Source organism: Parasteatoda tepidariorum, chromosome 4, assembly GCF_982258835.1.
Source record: "Parasteatoda tepidariorum strain Cologne lab strain chromosome 4, Ptep-v5.0, whole genome shotgun sequence".
Lineage (NCBI taxonomy): Eukaryota > Metazoa > Arthropoda > Arachnida > Araneae > Theridiidae > Parasteatoda > Parasteatoda tepidariorum.
In genome coordinates, this window is record NC_141758.1 from 15,757,207 (window position 1) to 15,780,770 (window position 23,564).

Here is a 23,564-nt window from a genome sequence, read left to right on the forward strand (position 1 = left end):
ACGTTAATTACCATTGAAAAATGTAATACGTAATTTTTTCAAAAGAGATCCAATTCACTGAAATACACTTACGTAACAAGGGTACACTATCTGCTCATCAATAATGCAACTATACAAAAAAAATGCAACTATACCAAAACTTCCAATTAACAATGCATAACTTTTCTTTGTCTAAGACTGGCAAAATTTGTTTGCATACTTCGTATCAGCATAACATAAAACAAAATTGCTGATTAGATGTACGACTCTTTTATAATTTATGTTTATATTGTAGACAAGTTAGAGCATGTAGCTGCGTTTATTGTATTCCTGTATAAACCTGTTTTCGACCGTCTGATTCACATCATACTACGATCGTTATTAACTTAAGTAGCAGGCGCCATCTAGAACTGGTAAATCAAAGGCGTGTGTCAGTGGATTTCCTTTTATTTTCGTTTGTGAGGGATTATCTTAGTTTCTTTTATTGTTATTTCATTTTTACTTTGTTGCTATAATGTAGTTATTTGCGTGTTGATGGAAATTGAAAGCTTAAATTTATTGAACTAAATTGAACAATAACAGTTTTAGTAAGAACATCAAAACAAGATATACACTCCAATGTTGCTGCAAGTGACAAATTCAATGGAAATAAGTTTTACCAATGTTCATTCACAAATGTTACATAACGAGCAGTACTTTAAAAAAATACTGTATTTTACGCATTCAGCTATATTTATATTTTACTCAGGTCGTAAAAATCGCTGCAATTTAATTCAATGCTATTTATTTTAATTGACATAATAATAAAATGAATCACAGTTTTGTTATTTTATATTAAACATTGCATGGCCCCCCTGCTTCGATAGCCTGACGACCTGCTCGCGAATATATTATTGATTGAATTTGGATACTGTTTGTTGTGATTTGGTTGATTTTTTTGTGATCTATGGCTGCCCACAAAAAATCAACAAATTCTTTGAACCGCTACATAGTTTTTATTTTCTTTTTATATACTACAACAAAGTACTTTTACATACTTTTTATATACATTAGCAAAGGAATTGTCACAATGCAATGCTATTAATGTGTATAAATAATTACATTTAAAGATGGAAAATACAATGAATGAATCACTTAAATCATAAGGAAAATAATTACGCTTCTTACGACAATTTAAATTTCAAACATTATTCTTGTGATTCAATGTTCTATTTCCTCTTGCAATCTGGTTTTCCGTTTTGGGGAAAGGTTTGCAAGTTGCCTTCCTTGTTAACGCACCAGCACACACTACCGTTGCATTGAACAGGAGCATAGTCACCGTTTTCCAAACAATCAGGCTTGAATCCGCCATCTAAATTTTTGTTTAAAGAATAATCAGTAATCAAATAAACTTTCACATACAACGTCAGTGCATGCGTTTTAATCAAAAATAGAATGCTTCATTGTCTAATTTAGGTAGATGGGTATTTCATTTACTGCTCACTAGAGCTGCACGATGTCAACAGTCAACAGTCTGGTTATAGTCAACAGTCTGGGAAATATTCCTGAGGACGATAAAATAACATGCCATGACAATCAGTGAGGCCACTTCCTCAATTTAGACATAGATCTGAAGGGGAAGGAAATTTTCTCCTGGTCCCTGTACCCAAGGTACTGCTCAGTGACCTACCACAAGACATTCGATTCCACAGATTTTGTGACCACGTATATCGCTTGTACTCGGTGGGTCCTAGCGGAGTCGAGGATCGAACCCGGTTTAATTGCACGTTGGTCTGATAGTACTAATTTTAAGAAACAGTGTCGAAGCTTTCAATTACAGGAGGCGATGCCAGATTTTAACTCTTCAATTGGGTATAATATGAAAAAAACACAACTACTTCGATTTAGTAGGAACAACATATGACGCAATGCTAAACGAATGGAATTTAGTTGTTGTTTATTTAGTTATTGTTATTAGTAGTTGTTGTTATTTGTTTTAGTTGTTGTTGTTTATTTAGTTGTATTTAGTTTCAATAACTTTTCTTTATAATGCAATAAAATCTGGCGAGCAGCTATTTAAACGATCGAACACTTCGTTTGTTTATTTGTGGCTTGAAGTTATGCTCGCAGAAAATGCCGTTCATGGGTTAAATTTAGTAGGAACAACACAACCTGTGACGTAGGCTATATTATACCCAATTATATACACTTGAAAAGAGTTGCTTATAATGTGTGGAAGGGTCAAATTCTACTGTAGTAAAAAAAAATTAAAATTTTTTGCAAAGTATCCTTAAGTTTTCCTTAAAATTTAAAAAATATATTCAAATTTCAAAAATTTTGTATTAAATCTGTCCGAAAATTATAGTTTATTCTTTGCTTAAGATAAATATTTATTTGTTAAAGATTTAAGTTATAGGTTAAGTATTTTAAGTTTTAATGTCCTTAGATCTCAAATGGTTGCCCCTGGTGTTCACTTTTTTTCTTTTTTTGATATTTGGAGCCGTTATCCCTTTCACCCTCATCTCTGCATGTTACTGAAAAATTGTACCTACTTCCTATCTGATTCAAAGCGCTATTGTCGCATGCATCGTCATTGCATGAGTTGCTATGGCGACCGCTGCTGTTTGATAATTGCTTTTTCAGAATTCTTTTTTTCTTTCTTAATGTATTTACATAATAATAATTTACAGTACTAGGAGGCTTTGCCCCCTACTCGCTGGCGCTCGCCAACCCCCGGAACAGCTTTCGCAGCTCATTTCGGATTGCTTCGCAATCCAATGCTCGCTTTGCTCGATTATTGGATACGTTCTTAACGTCTAGCTTTTGTATACTTTTTTGAATACTGAAGTTCCGAAAACTTTTCCCTGTAGAAAATTATCATTTCAATATTAATTTGAAATTGCAAACAGTTCACATATTTTGCTTAATCACACTATTCTAAATTTCAGTTGTTGAGAAAAGTAACTGTTGTAAGTTTTGTTTTAAAGTCTTTCCCACCAGAGGGCTAAAGCCATGTGTTGTAAAACAATATGAAATAGTAGTCTGCCACTGAACGCCAGATTTAAGCATCGGCTTCGATGAAGATAATTTTGTATTTTTAATTCTCTGAAGGGCTCCACCCTAATAATATGAAATTTGTAAAATAAATGTATATATTTTTGATTGTTGATGAAGCCTATCACTTTGTGTTTTCATCAGTGTTCAGAAGCAGAACAACTATAAGTTTTTTATTTTATCACAAAAATATTAAATATATAAAAAACAAACAAAGAAAAGAGCAAGAAAATGAGTATAGTCATAGAAGAAGTTAAAATTATAATATAGTATTTGTCAGTTAAAATATAACTTTTTGTTTAATTCATTGTTAGCAATTCAAATTTTTCCGAGGCAATTCTAAACCTTAATTTTGTTCTAAATGTCAGTTTTCAGACACACAACAGAAGTTTAATATGAAGTTCTAAAATGCATATATATATGCATATATATATAAAAAAGGGATAGTAATTATATAAGTAAAAATTAAAGTAGTATTGTTAAGTTGAAACACAATATTTTTAGTTTTGATGTCAGCAATACAATTCAATTTTTCACAAAAACGATTGTTTCCGTTATTAAATTCAGTGTCAACAATTCAAATTTTTCTGAGGCAACTCTTAACCTCTAAATATTATTTTTTTATGTACACATTTCTAAATGTCAGTATTCAACCACAAAACAACTTAAAGTCCTCAAATTTAACATGAAGTTGTAAAATGTAATGAAAGAGGGTCATAGCAATAATGTAAGTAGAAGTAAAGTTAGATCTGTAAAATTAAAACAAAGTTGTAGAAGTAGCTGGATAGAAGTCTTTTTATTTAAAACTTTTTATAGAATTTCTTTTAAAACACAATTGTTAATCTGGGCATTTGGCGATACAACACTTATAGAATTGAAGGATTTGTTACGTCAAGCGCTCAGGTATCATAATTTTGATCTAGTTGCGCTTCTACACTCCTCAAAAGTGAAATTGCAACACCAAGAAATAATGCACGTAGCGTCATGCAAATTTCAGGAGCGATAGTAGTGAGACGGATATGCAAATGATTAAATTTGCGCACACATCTGATCACGTGGTACGGCTATTCGGGCTATAAAGGCCAGCTACTTTCCCTTCTCATAAACGGCATCTGAGGTTTTGCGTAGCATTAGCGACTTTCGAAAAAGCGTAGAAAATGCCTCTGATTCATCGGCGAGCTCAATACCATCAGTTAACGACCGGGGAACGTGACCGTATTATCGAACTCCACGAACTTGGTTTGTCGCTGCGCGCAAGAGCAACTCGTGTTGGGGACACCGTGAGTACCATCCAACGTTGTGTCACACGATGGATTCAGGAAGGTCTACGTGCACGCCGAAGAGGAAGTGGTGCGTACAGGTGCACGTCAGAGCGCACAGACCGGCGTATTCGCCAGTTGACTATTCGAGGCCCTTTCTCCACGGCACGTGCCATCCGAAGCCGGTTGCCTTCAGGAGCAGGTGGATCTGTGTCCACCCAAACCATACGCAACAGATTGCATGAAGTACAGTTACGTGCACGGGTACCAGCAACAGGGGTACCGTTGACCGCTTTACACAGGGCTAGAAACCTGACGTGGTGTCATCATCATCGTACCTGGATCATCCAATGGCATCGGGAATTGTTCACGGATGAATCTCGTTTCTGTCTGTGGAGAAATGACGGCCGTCGACGGGTATGGCGGCGACCCGGAGAACGCTACGAACCAGCCCATTACGCCGAGCGTCACAACGGTCCTACACCGGGCATCATGGTTTGGGATGGCATAATGTTTGATCGCAGAACGCCCCTGGTACACATTCACGGCAGTTTGACAGCGTACCGCTACGTCACACAAGTTGTGTATCCCGATGTTCTGTTCTTGTTGCAGGGCGCACCCAACACGGTATTCCACCAAGACAATGCCAGGCCGCATGTCGCACGGCGAACTCTTAACAGCCTGACTGGATTTGACATCCTTCCCTGGTCGACAGCCTCTCCAGATCTCAATACCATCGAACACCTATGGGATCTCATTGGACGTGGCATGAACGGAGGACCAATGGCGCAAACCATCGATGATCTGCACACAGCAGTGGATGTGGCTTGGCAAAGGTTACCTCAGGCAACCATCAAAGGAGTCATTGATAGCATGCCTCGCCGGATAGAGGCCTGTATAGCTGCCCGAGGTGACCACATCAGATATTGAATAAATTGCTTTATAATGATTTTATTAGTCTGTTTTCTTAATCATTTGCATATCCATCTCACTACTATCGCTCCTGAAATTTGAATGACGCTACGTGCATTATTTCTTGGTGTTGCAATTTCCCTTTTGAGGAGTGTATGTTATTTTGATTTATGTTGCTAAGTTAACTTTCAAAAAATTCTATGGCTGGCAACAGCATTTTTATTTTTTAAGTTGTTCATTTTTATTTCTTTTAGAATTCGTTATTTTTTTAGCAAAATGTTTTTTAACCTAACAGAATTCTTTGCCGACTGTTTTCTCTATAAATGAAGAAAATAAAGTAAATATTTAAGTGTTGTGAAAAGAATCTTATTTAGTTGTACAAAGTACTTCTTTGGAAATGAAAATTGTTGCCACCAGCGGAAAAGAAATACAGCCAAAATTTGGGAGCCAAGTAAAAGAATTATATATAATAGATTTTAATATTCTTTTATTATTAACTTATAATTACTGTTTTGACGGTGATTTTATTATAAATATGAATACTGAAGGTCTGGTTTCTTAGGACAAGCGCCTTATCTGGGCGTCAGCGGGACGTCAACGTCCCGCTGACGCCAACAAAATACTGGTTTGTTAGCTCAAGGCTTGGTTTCTTAGAACTAGCGCCTTATCTGGGCGTCAGCGGAAAGTTGACGTAGAGCTGACGCCAAAAAAATACTTTTTTGTTAGCTCAGCGTGAGCAGTCGGTCCAACGCAGACATTATCTTTCATTGCGCATGCCTTAATAACGTAAACAAATATTTATTTTGAATTTGTATTGATTTTGTTATTGTCGACCAGTGTTTTAGAGAACAAATAATGACTTTGTCCAAGAAAAAACACAATATAGCTGAGCTAAATGAAGAGTGCTATGTTTAATGAAGAACCTATGTTTAATGTCAAAATCAAAATCTTGGCTGATTTCAATGTGCTGTTGGATGTTTTCCGCCATTGCTTCTGTGGTTAACGTCACGCTGTAATCCAACTGCAGTTGAGTTGGACGGCAATTGTAGTTCAAGATGAGCGTTCGATGACGTATACTATCAAACTCACAAATGGACCAATCAGAGGTTAACGCTGATTTCCAGCTGACGGCGTCCTGTCCTAAAGGTCTGGTTTCTTAGGACAAGCGCCTTATCTGGGCGTCAGCGTGACGTCAACGTCCCGCTGACGCCAACAAAATACTGGTTTGTTAGCTCAAGGTCTGGTTTCTTAGAACTAGCGCCTTCATTTGCAGCAACTATCTCAGCCTCTGTGGTTGATATTGCAACCATAGTTTGACGCTGACTTAACCAAGATATAGCGCCACCTCCATGCAAAACTAAAACTCCACTCGTCGATCTTCCTGTCTTCATGCAGCCTCCAAAATCAGCATCACTAAAACATTCTAGAATTCCTGGTTTATAGCCTGATTTATAGATAATACATTTTTGCTTGGAACTCGCAATGTATCGAAATACACGTTTTACTTTGATAAAATCTTCTTTGGCAGGATTTTCTAACTTACGTGACAAAACGCTAATAGCGTATGCCGAGTCAGGTCTAGTGCCCATCATAAGATACATTAATGCACCGACAGCTTCACGATAAGGAAATACTGTTTTATTTTCTTCTTCAGTAGTGCATGTTTCTTCCTCTTTCAAAATGGGTGTATGAACTGGCCTACAATTACTCATACCAAACCGCTGTAGTATCTTTGTGGCGTAAGCTTCTTGTCCAATTTTAATGCTTCCATCATCAAGTCTATAAATTTCTACTCCTAAAAAATTTGATGCTGGCTTGCTTGTAATTTTGAACTGAGCTTTCAACTGATTTATGAAGTCTCTTGACTCTTCTTCGTGAGTAGCAGCAACTAGTCCATCATCTACATAGAGAGCTACGAGTAGCTTTTTATCTTCTTTCTCCCGAATAAACAAACACTGATCCGCTTCATTAACTTTAAAGCCAAGGTTTAAAAGGAATCTACCAAAACATTTATGCCAACAACGAGGAGCTTGTTTAAGACCATACAAACTTTTCTTGAGTTTGCATACATCGTTGGTGCCATTAGTGTAACCTTCAGGTTGATACATGTAAATGGTTTCCTCTAAATCACCATATAAAAAGGCAGTTGATACATCAAATTGCGTAAGATGCATATTCTCACAAGCTGCAATACTTATTATTGAACGTATAGTTCCTAACTTAGTAACTGGACTAAAAGTTTGATTGTAATCAATACCCTTTCTTTGATTAAATCCTTTAATCACAAGTCTTGCTTTATACTTATCTATAGTACCGTCAGGATTTTTCTTGATACGAAACACCCACTTACAAGGCAAAGCCTTAGCTTTCTCTGGTAAAGGTGTTAATATCCATGTTTGGTTTTCTTTTAGTGATTTCATTTCCGCATCCATTGCTTTTATCCAACAATTGTGTTCTTTGCAATTGATAGCTTCTTCGTATGACTCTGGCTCATTTGAATCTGATATGAAACTTTCAGCTGCCATTACATAGTCTTCAAAACTTTTTGGCTGTTTTAGTTCACTGCGATTTCTCAGTTTCATAGTAAATAAATTTTCTCTATCTTCGCTTTCATTTTCTGAACTCATTTTCTCTTTTAAGTAATTTTGATCTAACTTTCCCTCATTTTCAGCTTCTGTAGGTAACTGACTCATTGTATCAATCAAAGGTATTACTGCAGTATCTACACAATTAGTTAGAGGTTTCTCATCAAATATTACATCTCGAGAACAGATAACATTATTGTTTTCCTTTATCCAGATACGATATCTTTCATCACCATCATATCCCAATAGATAACCTTTTATTGCTTTCTTATCCATTTTTCTACGCTTCTGTCTTGGTATATGGACATAGCATGATGATCCTACTATTCGCATATGTTTTATTCTGGGTCTTTGCCCCATCCATAATTCATAAGGACTTATGTTTGGTAATGAACTTTTTCCTGTTCTGTTTAATATGTACACAGACGTATTTATCAGTTCTGCCCATAATGATGAAGGAAAATTTATTTCTGAATTGGAATTCCTCAAAGTTCTTGCCATTTCTACTAAAGTCCTATTCTCTCGCTCACTGCCGCCATTCTGCTGAGGCGTATAAGGAGCTGTTAGTCTTTGAATAATTCCACCTTTATGCAAGATTCTTCTCACATTTTCATTATCGAATTCTCCCCCATTATCACTCAAGATCTCCTTGATATTGTGCCCTAGATTTTTGGCATGTGCTAACATATTTTCAAGAGCTTGGGTAACTTCTGATTTCTTATGAAGATAAAATACATAGCGAAATTTAGTAAAATGATCTTTAAAAACTACAAAATAACGATACTTTTTAAATGATTGATCAAAAGGTCCACAGACATCTGTTGAGATAAGCTCTCCTGGGCTTTTGGTCTTCTGTCTATTACCAAATTTTAATCGATGAGCTTTACCGTATATACATGCTTCACAGAATTGATTGTTAAATTCAACTTTAAGTTCCATTTGCTTTTCAAGAACATTATTTACATGGCGTTTGTCTTGGTGTCCCCAGCGCTCATGATATAATTGCAGAATAGAATCACTTGTGGTAACTAAGTTCACTTCCACTGGATTGTTTGGAATAAGAACTTGCATATGTGCTTTATATAAACCACCTCTTACATTTCTTGTACCATAGAGTACAGTTTTGTTACCAATTTTCAACCAACATTCTTCCGTTGTTGATACGAATTTACTGTTTTCGTTTCTATCCTGTGCTGCTAGTACTGAAAATAAATTTTTCTTAATATCTGGGACTAACCAAACTTCTTTAAGTTCTTTAAATTGTCTCTCACCATTAACTTTTGTCATAATCTTTAAAGTGCCTCTGCCTATAGCTGGTAGTACCTTACCGCTTGCAGCAGTAATCCCATGCGGGGATTCAAAAACTTCAAAACTGGCGAAAAATTTACTATTATTGGTGACATGTTTTGAAGCACCATTATCTATAAACCAATCGTAGCTGCTTTCTTCAAATGAAAAAACTTCTTCGTGAAGAGCTAATAATGAATTATTTGCTATAACATTATCTCTATCTTGAAATTTCTCATTTTGCTTTGGCTTAGCTGGCCTACCATCGGCAATCCACTTTCGACAATTTTTCACCCAGTGACCATTTTGATGACAGTAGTTGCACTTTCCAATTTGTCTTCTACTTTTAAAAATCGGTTTGGCTCTAGTTACTTTTGCTTCTAATGCTTCTTGATTTAATGATTCACTAAAACTTGAATCTTTCTTTATCTCTCTTTCATGAGTACACAACTGTGTTGTTAGTTCATCTAGAGTTCTTTTTTCATCATTCAAAAGTAGCCAACTTGATTTAAAGGTACGATAATTGAGAGGAAGAGTGTCCAAAATTTTGCAAATTAGCAACATTTCTGGTAGCCGGTTTTCACTTTTACTCTCAAGACCACTATTTAAATCATTCCATAAATTTTTGAGCTTTGATAAATGAGCTGACATATCATCATCCGACCAACTAAATTTAAAGAATTGAAGACAAATGCTATAGAGCTGGTTGTCAGAAGAATCTTCAAAAATTTTCTGAAGTTCCAGCCAAACTTCTCTTGCGCTATTAAATCTCATTACCTTTTGTAATGTGTCTTCTGTCATAGAGTTGGTTAACACCATCATAGCACAATTATTTGCCTTATTAAATTCTCTGAGATCATCCTTATATTTCTTTTTGATAGTTTCAGAAGCTGTTGGCTCAGGCAGTTCTGGCTTGTACATCTTTCCTTCAACAACTTCCAGAGCATCTGCATGATAATTCAAAGCAAATTTAATTCTGTATTTCCAAATTGCCCAATCACTTTTACCACTCAATGGTTTCACTTGGATTTTTCCTTGATCCATTACTTAAACTAACTGCAATTGCTGACTTTCGGAATATGAATTAACTTAGCACTAACACTTCCGCTTAACTATCGCCAAACTCAATTATTTCATTATTTTAACTTCGCGTAAATAGCTTGCTGGAGTCCATAACCTGTAGAAATTATTGAGTTATGCAAGTAATAACTGAACATAACATCTCAAAGTTAAACTAATGGTTTATTGAGTATACTACAAAAAGAAAACAAAAATGGAACGATGATCGTAATATATATAAAAATAATAAAGAGCACGGGCTTCATAGGTGAAAGTTAAATTAGTAGTGCTGATGTGCTCCCAGATTTTCTAAATATGTAAATACCAATGTTTTTTCTTTCTTATTAACACATCTACATCAATAATCTGGGCGTCAGCGGAAAGTTGACGTAGAGCTGACGCCAAAAAAAATTTTTTTTGTTAGCTCAGCGTGAGCAGTTCGTCCAACGCAGACATTATCTCTCTTTGCGCATGCGTTGATAACGTAAACAAATATTTATTTTGAATTTATATTGATTTTGTTATTGTCGACCAGTGTTTTAGAGAGCAAATAATGACTTTGTCCAAGAAGAAACACATTATAGCTGAGCTAAATGAAGAGTGCTATGCTTTATGAAGAAGCTATGTTTAATATCAAAATCAAAATCTTGGCTGATTTCAATGTGCTGTTGGATGTTGTCCGCCATTGCTTCTGTGGTTAACGTCACGTTGTAATCCAACTGCAGTTGAGTTGGACGGCAATTGTAGTTCAAGATGAGCGTTCGATGACGTATACTATCAAGCTCACAAATGGACCAATCAAAGGTTAGCGCTGATTTCCAGCTGACGGCGTCCTGTCCTAAGAAACCAGGCCTTAAGAAACCAGGCCTTGAGGAAGGAAGGTAACGTCTTGAAACACGAATATAGTCAGGATTTGAAAACCAATCCGACGACAGACATCCATTGAGACAGTTTTTGCAACCCATGATTTGAAATGTTGTGGCGTTTATCGGAGTCAAATCAGAAAAAAAGTATTTGACCAATAGGTAACCAGTAATCGTCATAAAGAGATCAAAAATTTTTATATTTTTTTTTATTTTTTATTGAAATGCAAAAAAACAAAATACAAAAAAAAAATACAAAAAAACGATGTGAAACACAAAATGTTAACCAAAATGCGAATAGTATAAAATTTGCCTTTTTATTTTTATTTACGGGCCAGTATTTTGATTTTACTTATTTAGTTTATTTTGTTTTGAAAATTTGGAAAGTGCGATAACAAAGGCAATATTTTATAAATTCTTATTCTTTCCATAGTTTGCTCAATATATTGTTAATGGAAATAAATTTCCTTTTCAAAAAATGTCATTTCTATTTCATTGGCATTTTACTTAAAATAACTTCATCAAGACAACCGAAAAATTACATAAATAATAAAATATAGATTAGGAAATTATTGGAGGTTTCGTCACTGGTTTTAAAAAGTACTAACTCACGGAACCTCTTTAACTTTTCCATGGAACAGTTTTGTTCCTCAGAACGTCGTTTGAGAAACGCGGAATTAGAGGACTCACATTTCAGCTTTTAAAATTGCCCTTAAAAAGAGCATTCATTAGAGTGAAGTATGTTTTAAGAAAAAAAAGTGCTTACTAGAATTTTCGGCCTTCTCTCTAACCAGTGTACAATTTTCAGCAGCGAAAGTGACTGCAATCAAGCTGAGAACAAGTAAAACGTAGAAAACCTTCATAATTGATTGGCTGAAAAAGATAAACAGAAGTTACTGAACAAGTTGAAATAATTAAAAAAACATTATTATTTCCATGCTTAAAATTCACTTTAATTTTTCAACATCGTTCATTCTTAGATGATGGGGAATTTTATGCCTTTAAGTTTTTAAAAAAAAGTCAGTTAACAAATTAATAGAACCATCAGCTCCTACATCAGAAAGCCTCCACACAGTATTTTATAATTAGACTGCGCAGACTATTTAAAAAGTGAACTAATTGTGCGCATGAACCCATTTTCTATTTTAAAAGTACTTGAGAGAAATGTATCATCATTACAGGCCCTCAGCAAAGGTACCTCAAGCCTAATCCTGACTATCGTAGAACAACTTGGGCAATTTCAACGTCTCCAGAAAAAAAGCTTCTTGAAGTGGATTCCCGCCCATGCAAACCTTGAGCTCAATGAAATAGCTGATTCCTTGGCTGAAAATGCCAGAGATCTCAATCATAATACTATCCCAACCACGTTGGCAGATGCAAATGCTTTTGCAAAGTCAAGACTATTTACCCCTTTAAAAATCAAAGCCCGCAATCAAATAACTAATCTTGACATCGACAGGAAGACAGCCACCACTCTCATCAGACTAAGAACAAAACATCATAAAAACATGAAAATTTCTACAGATGGGACGAGAAAATATCAAAACTGTGGCAACTGTCTTAATGTGGAACTCACACCATATCATGTTTTTAACTGCCCTGCAGTTGCTGCAGGCCTTCACCTCCTAAACTACCCTACAGAAGAGGATTTGTATTCATTTAATGCCATAGAGATAACAAAAACTATTCATGCACACTATGAGATATGATTCAATAGAGGATACGACACCAACCAACCAACCAGAAATTTATCATCTAATATTTGAGAAATGAATCTGTAGTGTTTGACAAGTAAATAAGACAAACCAATCATATTCGTAAATTACACAAAGTTTTAGACATATATTTGCTACCACTTTCTTATTTTTACTAGATTTACCTTCATAGTCGATGAGCAACCCGGCACGAGCGGTCGAACACCGAGACGACCGGGTCACCGTTATAACAGAGGATCTCTCAAAACAATATAAAAAAAAAACAAGTTATATAAATTATGATACTAAATAAATATATGATATTTTTTCTATTTTCAATACTACTACTTCTGTGAATAATCTTGTACATATTTTTTACTATCCATTGCTATTACATGCTATTGACTCAAGGAACCTTCCCAGTTAATTTCACTACAGATAACTAGCCTTATGTTAGTAAATCTCCAATACATTCCACCCCCCCCTTGAACCTAAAGCCACTAGTCTCAGTTGCCCTGCGCCAGAAATCAGATAAAGAAGTGAAGTGCCCGCATTCGCGGGCAGGTACTTCGGTCAAATTCTTATCCTAGTCCAAGTTACCTTCATAGTGGTCTAATCGGACTACCTATGAGAAACCGTGTAGAGGCTTTCAGTTGTAGAAGCCGTTGCGAAAGGGGACTTGTTTGTCCAAACACCTCCCGAACAGAGCTTTTTCTTACACCGAAACACTGATTTGTCCGGCTTAATCGCATTTTTCATTTCACAGAGTTTCTAATCGATGTCTCTAGTAATCCATCATTGTTTATTGAAACAACATATATTTACTGGCTGGTGTCTTCTATTAGGACGAATAAACCTATGTCAAGCAGAAGGCCAGATAGCACATTTGCAGAGAAATACAGCACGAAATCATATCCTGGGCAACAACGGGATTCGAATGCGCTACCTCCTCGCTTCGAAAAGAATTCGGTTGGTGATTTTATCCGGCAAAAGCTGCTTCTTAGTTATCCAGAAGGGATTCGATTGTAAAATCTACTGCAAGGACAAGCTTCAGCGCTTTTCCTTTAGGCGAATAATTTCGGAATTTGAGAAAGTTTGTTTTAACATGTTCATTGTACTACGAATTTGTTCATTGCTAATAACATTTTTTTGTAATTTTGTCATGAAAAGAAATAGTAAAATAAAATAAATAAGGGAAGATAGATTGGGAACAATAAATCGTTCATACTGGAATGCAATTTTGGTATATCAATATTTTTAAATATACCATACCATAACGGAATTTTAAAAAGAATTAAACAAGTAATGAAAAAAAAAATTTTTTTTCATTTTTTTCCTCTACAAAATATTTTTCAGCTCTGTAACATCCTTAGAAAAAAGCCAATTTTAAATTAAAATTCCTACAATTAAAAGTTATGCAAAATTAATAAATGAAATGCTTAGAACAGTTTTGATGACTGATTTAAATTCATATGATCGAATTGAATAAAATTGTTTTTAAAAATTGGATTATTTTTTGTCACAATATGGTAGGAAAAGGAGACCGTTAAGTGGTTAAGTAAGTCAACCATGAATCGTTAAACATTGTGCCAACATTTTTAATTGTAAATATATTAAAATTTCAATATTTGAAAAAAAAATAAAAGATTTAAATATCCTTTAAAGGCTTTTCTTCTACCCCCAAATTTTATTATTTGAACCTTTAACTTACGCAGAAAAACCAACTTGCGCCGCTTTGTAAAAAAATATTTTCTAGTTGTAACGAAAATAAAACAATATTTTTTTTTCAATTTAAGTCATTCTTCCACCACTGCATATCAAACATTCAATGTATCTTTTAAAGAGTACGCGTAATTGTCGTTATTCTACAAGTTTTACTATTTAATTCGCTACCTATTTATTAAAACTTTTGCAGAAAGTGAAGAAGTTGGCATCCCTGCTTTTAGATTTAAAATGTTTAGAAACAATAGCAACAATTATGTACAGCAGGTGAAAAAGGAATATGTATATATTAAGTGGTGCGTAAGCCTATGGTTGTCACGGGTGACTAATAAATTTCAAAATTTTGCTAAAGGAGATTAAAACTAGCACCCCTCCCCAAGTCCTACTCCAGCTAAAGCGAGTAGGTGAACGGAGCCAAGTCAGACTTCCACCCTCGGGTGCTCGGGGTTTGTCAGCCAACAGAAACTGTCCCCTGGTCTAGCTCCGCAAGACCAGTGGGGATGAGAAACAACAACAAAACTAGCACCTTTTCGTTGCATACTTTTTAGATTATTATTGCGACTGACTGCTATTGTGTCAGAGATGCCAACTGCTCCGGACGCGCCAAAATAATAGAAAAAAACGGTAAATAACTACAAACTAAATTTTGCAATTATTTGACACTTTTTAATTGCTTTTTAAAAGATCTAGCGCGACTTCAATATTTAAAGTGGCGAATTACATAAGCCGACGAATTTTTTAGAAATAGTGGTAGATTAAAATCTATTAAATTGAATTTATTAAACCAAGAATCACAATTTATAAACTACCACTTTAAAATATTAATTTGCTGTCCGGAGCAAGTTGGCATCGCTGTTGTGTGTGTTTTTTTGTTTTTTTTTTGTTTTTTTAAATATGAACAATTTGAAATCTAAGTTATAGTGGAAGTTAAGATTGAATAATTAAAAAGATAATAAATAAATGAAAGTGATTTGAGTTTTCATCACTTTTAACATATTTAGTCGCCTCTGGCATCCCTGTTAAAATCATTCTCTTCAAATACAAAAGATTTTGCTCACTTTTAGAAAATATTTCTTCTAGTGTTAGTAAAGACAATGTGTTAATGTTTTAATAAGTTAGAATTAAAAAATATAATAACCATTACATATAAATAATTTAAACCGATTATAAACGTCAAATCGCAAATATTATTATCACTGCACAAGGCTCTAATAACCACAGAGTTTGAGCATTCTTCAAAAAAAATTTCTTTGTAAGTAATTATTTACGTTAATTATTATTGAAAATATATATGTTATATTTATATGTTAATTATTCTGAGCTGCCTACTGCAGCGCTTTTCGGAAACATTTTGATAAAGTGGATGACAATTAAAAACTAAAGCTTTTAGAATTTTCGATAATTTTGTCGATATTTTAATAGTTTACTACGGAAAAGCTGGAACAAAGAGATGTTTCGTATTATTTTATGAGTGACTTTCACGTAGTGGTCTGGAAAATATTTTTTAATCAAGTTTCATAAAAATCGTACATTAAATCAAAAAACTTATCTTCCACAGGAAGAAATTTTTCCAAAAAGCACAAAAAGACAGCAGCCCTTTAAATAAGAATAAAAGAAGTTTCGCCAACCACTAATTAGAACAAAATTAAAACTCACGTAATTTTTTAGCCATGAACTATACGTTTTATTAGAGTTCAATAAAATCTCCTTCCCTTTAGAATTAGATCTATGACTGAATAGAGAAAATGGCCTCACGGATGAACGGTGCTGCCATCTCTCGGTAGATTTCTGTGCTAAACGTTCTCTCTAAGTTTATACTTAATTCGCTTAACGCTTCCTGACTTAATTCATGAAAAGGTCACTGACTGACGAGATAAGCTTATTCAAGCTTCGTTCGAAACAACAGAACTTAATTTGTTTTTTCCTTAAGTGCATCAATTCTAGAAAACAAAAATTTTGTTAAAAGCTGAAATGTTGGAGAAAATGAACACTGTTTCAAACATGAAAATTGAAAGTTTAGGAAAAAATTACTTACGATGTGTTTATAAACAATTCTTCTATAAAAATACTTTCCAATATTCGCAAAATGTTTTCACTACTTTCGTGTGAGTAGGAAAAACTCTAAATTCATTGCATTAAAATGTGAATTTATATATAAAACCTCGAAAGCAATTTACATTACTGTGCAACTCAATATTCATAGATATCTACAGAAATCATGCTTGCTCATTGTGATAATTGTCAACTCTAAAGTCATTAATTTTTACTATCAGTGGAAATTACTTTCTACAATTTTGCAAAAATGTTTAGTCTTACAAACGCAGCAAATTTATCACTATAAAAATATAAAATTAAAAAAAAAGAAATGTTGATACAAAATATATTATAGTTAATATATGCGAATGCAAAATGAAATTGATGCTGTGTTGTTTTTCAGGAAAAAATTTTAAACAATGATTTGAATTTTTCGCTTATCAGCAAGACGTTATTTGTCATATTTATAAGAAAACAAATAATATTGAACGAAATCGATAAAATTTTAAACCACGTTTAAAGAAGTATTTCTTGATTACTTTATTACCTGATCAAAAAATTATGAAAATGTATACAATTTTCACGTTAATTAAAGTTTTGCTTTTTAAACAATAACAACTCAAATTGTTCAAATAAAAAGAATTCTTTCTCAGAAATATGCTAAATTTTTGGAAGGAAAAAAATATATAAGATTTTCTTCAAGTACATTAATAAAAAATAAGAACAAAATATTTCTTAAAATCGAAACTTCAATTGAAGATATCATTTACGGATACAGGACAAAATAATGCTGAACCACTTCTGTACTAATTCTATATAAAGTATCTTTCTTTTAACTGCAAATATTTTAGAAGATTCAGCAGGCCAAGAGTGAAGTCTCAACTTGTTAGATCATGTTTAAAGCTTTTAGAAATGGTGTCATTATTAACTAATAAAGATTCGAATCGACCGAAGTGAGGAGAGGAAGTTAATAACTTTTTTCCTTTTCCTTTTTTTAATAACTTCTTTTTTTTTTCTTGTTTAATAACGCCTTTCCTTTGTTTATTGTTTAGTAACTGCTTTCTATACTTTATCAATGTAAAGAACTCTTTCGGCCATTCGTCTGGAGTAGTGGGGGTAACTATGGTTACGAGGTTTAACTATTTCAAGTAAAAGTAGTTGTGTCATTATTTAAGACAGGTTTCGTGGGGAAGTTTTTTCTATGGAACTTACTCGGAGACACGTTACATAGAGACGAAAACCATGAAAACTTCCCCCGGTTAGCCAGAGGGTAAGAGGACTATAACCCATCATACGTCTACCACTGAGGATATTTTACGTCAGCTATGAGATCGCAGAGAGTCGGGTGCAGAATTCGTTTCAACCAGCCATCGCTGGGATTTGAGCCCGGCTCACCTCATTGGGAGGCTAGTACTCTATCCCCTGAGTCATAACGGCCTTTTTCATTCCTCTTATTAAATGTTTTCAAAAATAAAGCAGTTTTTTAATTAGTTAATACTTCAGAGTTGTTCTTATTTGCCTTATAAAATCGGAGTTACGCCGGAAGAGGGTTTGATCATTTAGGGTTCCGTAGGTGAAAAAAATTGGGATCCTCTGATCTTTACATTATTTTTGAATACTCTGCTATTTTGAGAAAATAATTTTTGCTTTGAAGTTGTTGAGTTGAACAATACCAAACATTGCACATACAAACTATAACTTTATTATTATTACCCGATCTGTAAAATTAAACTATTCCCTTAAATTACATAAAAAGAAATATAACAATGCCGAAACGAGTATATTTGATTAAATCATACGATGCTATAAAATTTATGAGGATATTTATGAGAATATTTATGAAAAATATCTGTGTTCACTTCAGTTACGGCAATTTTTTACTTTCAAAAAAGAAACTCTTTCACCTCTTCAGGAAAATTCTTGTTCCTTTTAAAGAATGATTTTGTTCTCCAATACACATAAATAATTAAAACATGTTTATAGAATGTCTCTTAACTCCAAGTATTTCGTAGTGAAGCTTTTAATGTGGTTGGAACACCAATCTATTTATAAATCATTGAAGATGGTTTCTAGTTTGAGAATGAAAGCTTTTTAACACGTTGCCGCACACTTTTAATTTGTAAATCGGGCTCATAAAAAAATTTATCAATTGTTCATAACCACCATATGTAGTAATATGAAGTTGAACGTCAAACTCATGTTTGGAGGTGAAAATTATCACATTTTGTCACAGCTTTTTTGTGGAAACTCTTGACGACTGCAACCGTCATTCACTCATCACGACATTTTTTTTCTCCTCCCACCCAAACAAGAAAACGAAAAACCTTTTATATGCCATTTGGAATGTTACAACTCTTTTATTCGATAAATTACTCAACAATTAACTAATGAATTCATAAGTACACTTCATACTAATGCATTAGTATATTTCGTACACTAATTGTCATAAAACTCCCAAAATAGCGATAACACACCCAAAAATAAGCTAATCCAAATAAATTTTCAATATGTAATCGAATAAGAAAAGCTAAGTTAAACTGCAATATAAAAATGACGCTCCAATGGAGTGACGTCATCTGCAATGAGCTAACTGTATGTTTAATCACAAGCCTGCGAATTTCACTGTGCTTCTGAAATTGGAAATTTGAGATAGCTAATTTGTAACAGTGACCTCCAGGTATCATTTGTCCGAAGAACTGCGATGGAGGTCTATTAGAAGATGGGACAAAAAACTGGCAGGACGAAGTCAGATAAAAGTGGCCACATGGCTAATGTGAGTCATTCTGTGGGACATAAACTTTGGCAAGAATTTATAACCACTGGATCGGCATCCAGAAGTTTCACTTACGAGCTGCGACGAACGCCCATATGCACAAAGGAATAAAACTGTGACTCAGTGGCTGAGCCAGCTCTTAATGCTGCCACCGGAAAATTTATGTCAACGTCGACTGTGCGTAAAAGGCTTCACTAGCGTCCCGCCATAGAAAGGACCGTTAGAGGTCGGCTCAACAACATGTCCACTGGACGGCTGACCGATCAAGGGCTGTTCTCTACACAGATGAGCCCAGGTTTTGCCACCAAAACTACAGTAAGCGTTGTTTGATTTAGAGAGAATCTAGAATTCAATATCATCCATCAAACATGCGTGAAAGAGATGCATACCAAGGAGACAGTGTCTGTGTCTGGGATGGTATCTCTGCAGATGACAGCACACTTGGACCGATTCAATATATTTCATGCACTTACAATTTTCGAACTAATAGAACAGATTTTTAAGCAGACGACACAAGAATAATCATCAAATCAAGAAATCCAAATATAGCATTACAGAAACTGAAGGATCAAATACATGAATTAGAAGACAGTGGCATTAAATGGAAAACAGTCGTAAAAGTAGTCAAATTTCAAATCCTAATCATACAGAAAATAGGAATAAAAATACTACCATAATGCAAACCAAAACTGTTCAATATCAAAATACCAATAGTTAAAGAAGCAAACTACCTCGGCCTTATAATAACCAGCAAGCTCACCTGAAATAACAATATCAAAAATACAACAGACAAAGTAAATGCAGCAACAACAATAATACAGCCACCAGGGCTCGAAAAACAGCCCGTCCTCGGCGGTCAAAAATTCCCCGAGGAAAACAAATTTCTCGAATCCAGCATCCGCGAGGACGGCCATTTCCCGTTAATGTTCGTGATACATTCTTCGTGATACATTCGTGATCTAGCGCCTCACTTCTAAAATGACCCTCTAATCTCGAAATACAGCAACATACTGCGTCCGGTGGAATTGATGTTTTCTCTGTCTGGAAGTACTGCAGCGGTTGAAAGGGGCTTTTCAGCAATGAACTTACAAAAAAACACATTACTTACTGGTTTTAAACAAGAAGCGTTAAACTCACGAAAACACTCAACCAATGCCAGAACAAGATACTCAGAAAAATCACCCGTGCCAGATATTTCATCAGCAATACAAATATTCAGAAACACCTCAAGATCCCGACCTTATCGCAATATATTTACAAATTAAATGCAGATTTTTGTGACAAGGCCGTAAAATGCAGTGCAGTCAACTTCAACCACATATTCAATTTTGAAAATTACAAAAAAGACATAAAATTAGGACCAATAGCTGCTCACTTTACATCCGACACCTCATATCACGGTCATCAAAATAAATAACAAATCACAGATCCACCCATAGCATCAGATTCATCAACAATACTGACGACTTGACCAAGCGTTTCCACACGTTGACTATCAATCTACAATCCAGGCCTGAAAGCGGGACGGAAAAGAGAAAATACTGGTAGAAGAACTATTTCAATATTAGATAATATTTGGGAGGAGTCAATCTATTCTCAACAATAACAATTTACTGTGAGGATACTTATCACTGCGACGAAGCAATACTATATAAAAATTGCATCCGATAAAAACAATTGGTAGTTATGGATTTTTATTATTCCCGAAACAAAACTTAAAAATAAAATTTATTTGTTACCAGTTTTTACACTTTTCCGTCTCGATATATATGGGCTTTCAGCCCTGTTACATTCAAACCCACGCATAATTTAAAGCAAGCCAGCCTCTTATTATTTCCATTATTATTATTTACTCAAGCAAGGTGCTTGAATCCCTATAACAGCAACCATATAGACTGCTAACCTTAAAGTTCTACCACAAATATAAGAAACATGATGGATGGGATAGGGGCCGCTGAGCGGCCCTTGTGCCCAGCTCAAGTTTCAAGACAAGTAAATTGCAATATTAGAAAATACGAGGGTTGCTAGTTATATTTCTGGCCTAATAATGAAAAAACAAATATGTAGGATCGAAACTGGTTTTATTGTTTTTCAAAATATTCTCCATGATGATCAATACACTTTTGCATGCGTTTGAACCAATTTTCAAAACACTTTTTCCAGTTCGATAGAGGTAACTCCAAAACATGCGTTTTGAATGCATCAACCGCTTCTTCGGGGGTCGAAAATCGTTGTCCACGTAATTTATTTTTGATGTGTGGGAATAAGAAGAAGTCATTGGGTGCCAAATCAGGGCCGTACGGCGGATGACCCATCAGTTCGATCTTTCGCTCCGTCAGAAATGCCTTTGTTTGAGTCGATGTGTGAGAGCTCGCATTGTCATGATGAAGAATGATTCGCCTGTTCTTCTGCTTTTTTCGAATTTCTCCCATGACTTCTGGCAAACAAATGGTCGTGTACCATTCAGAATTGACCGTCCTGCGTTGTTCTAACGCCACTGTTGCCACATGACCGTTAATGCCGAAGAAACAGGCAATCATTTGTTTCGATGTGCTTCTTCTTCGAACAAGCTTTGTTGGTTTTGCCTCGTCTTGGAAGACCCATACAGTTGATTGCTATTTTGTTTCCGGCTCATATGCATAGATCCATGATTCGTCACCTAGGTAGATGTTATACACAGCCTTTGATGTACTTTGAATGTATTTTTCCGACATTTCCTTGCACCAATTGACACGAGCCTTTTTTTGAGCGTTTGTCAGATTATGCGGGATCCAACGCGAACAAATGTTTTTTACGCTCAAATGTTCGTGCAGTATTTTATTGATGCTAATCATACTAATGCCCAAAGACGCCTCTATCTCACGGTATGTCACATGACGATCTTGCTTTATCAGTTCACGCACAGCATCGATCTTTTCTGGCACAACGACGGATTTTGGACGACCTGCACGGGATTCGTCCTGGATCGAACATCAACCACGATTAAATTCGTTGTATCAATTTTTTACAGTACTGTAGGATTGCGATTTATCGCTGAATAAAGAATTAAGTTCATCAAAGCACTCTTGTCTTGACAATCCACGTCGAAAGTTATGAAAAATAATGGCACGAAAATGTTCACGATTCAATTCCATTTTTTGAAAGAGAAGAACTTTTCAATTTACTGTCAACAACACAAATGAAGCTATAATGGTAAATCGTCTGCTGAATTTATGTTTAAAAATATCAAACTTTCGATTAAAATCGTCTGCGGTCGCCTAGCAACACTTACTGTTGCCAAGGCCAGAAATATAAATAGCAACCCTCGTATAAAGTATCGTTAGATATGCAACATTATTACTGCTGTCTCGTAGTAAAACTTTTAAAGAGGGGACGTTATTATCCTAATTCTACAAGGTTTACTCTACAATTCGCTATCAATTTATCAGAATTTTGCGGAAAAGTTTTTATTTCTTGTTTACTATTGATATTGAATTCCGAAAATGATTTTCCTTAAATTTTCAACACGAACAATTTGAAATGTAACTCATAGTATTATTAAACAATTAAGAAATAAATAAAATTGACCACATTTCAATTGCTGAGAAGAGAGCGATTCAAGCGATTGTTCAAGAGCGATGCGAAAACAGAAGGTATTTTCAGATTTAAAAGAAGAATACTTTTTAACCAATTTTCTGAACTCAAAAGAAGTCCTTTTTATTATCAACTAGCCGCCAAAGGCGCCCAGCTGTTCGCCAAGCTAAAGGTTTTCACAAATAAAGTTTTTTAAAACATAGCCGGAAATCTGAAGATTAGTGGACAATTAAAGTGTTCCTGTCCAGCAATTTTGTCTTCATATCCAGTTCTGCTGCAGATGTGTTATAGCTCTTGAGGATGTTTGAAATTATATAGCTACAACGCTTAAGAAAAAAAAAACTAAAATGCTAAATACATGAAAAGAACACGAAAACGAATAAATTTTTTATGGTATCAATTTCTATTTCTATATAATTTTTTATAGTATCAAATTCTATTTCTATATCTGTTACGTCAAGCACTCAGGTATTATAATTTGATCTAGTTGTGCTTGTATAATTTTGATCTAGTTGCGCTTTCTACGTCATTTTGTTAACATCGTTTGGTTTGTTATTTAACATCGTTTGGTTTGTTATTTCTAAGTTAACTTTCAAAAAATTGGCTGGCATCAGCATTTTTATTCTTTAAGTTGTTTATTTTTTCTTTTGGAATTCGTTCCTTTTTAGCGAAATGTTTTTCAACCTAATCGAATTCTTTGCCGACTGTTCTCTGTATATATAAAGAAAATAAAGTAAATATTTTTAAAGTGTTGTGAAAAGAATTTTTAGTTGTACAAAGTACTACAATAT

At 34.6% G+C, this 23,564-nt stretch overlaps 1 protein-coding gene across 1 annotated transcript; it reads right to left on the bottom strand.

Moving 5' to 3' along the window:
* Window positions 1-957: 957 nt before the first annotated feature.
* LOC110282573 (U20-hexatoxin-Hi1a-like) lies at window positions 958-16,522 on the bottom strand. Its single transcript, XM_087160353.1, has 3 exons — window positions 16,429-16,522; window positions 11,744-11,850; window positions 958-1,330 (listed from the first exon to the last, which is right to left on the bottom strand). The coding sequence occupies exons 2-3, from the start codon at window positions 11,838-11,840 to the stop codon at window positions 1,188-1,190; spliced, it is 240 nt and encodes a 79-aa protein (XP_087016479.1). The 5' UTR covers window positions 11,841-11,850; window positions 16,429-16,522; the 3' UTR covers window positions 958-1,187.
* Between the last annotated feature and the right edge of the window lie 7,042 nt (window positions 16,523-23,564).

Bases quoted from the DNA above. Each gene is read 5' to 3' on its own strand.
- LOC110282573 (XM_087160353.1), bottom strand. From the start codon at position 11,840: ATGAAGGTTTTCTACGTTTTACTTGTTCTCAGCTTGATTGCAGTCACT. The intron at 1,331-11,743 runs GTAAGCACTTTT...ACAAAAATTTAG, and splicing joins AGAGAAGGCCGAAAATTCTA to ATGGCGGATTCAAGCCTGAT.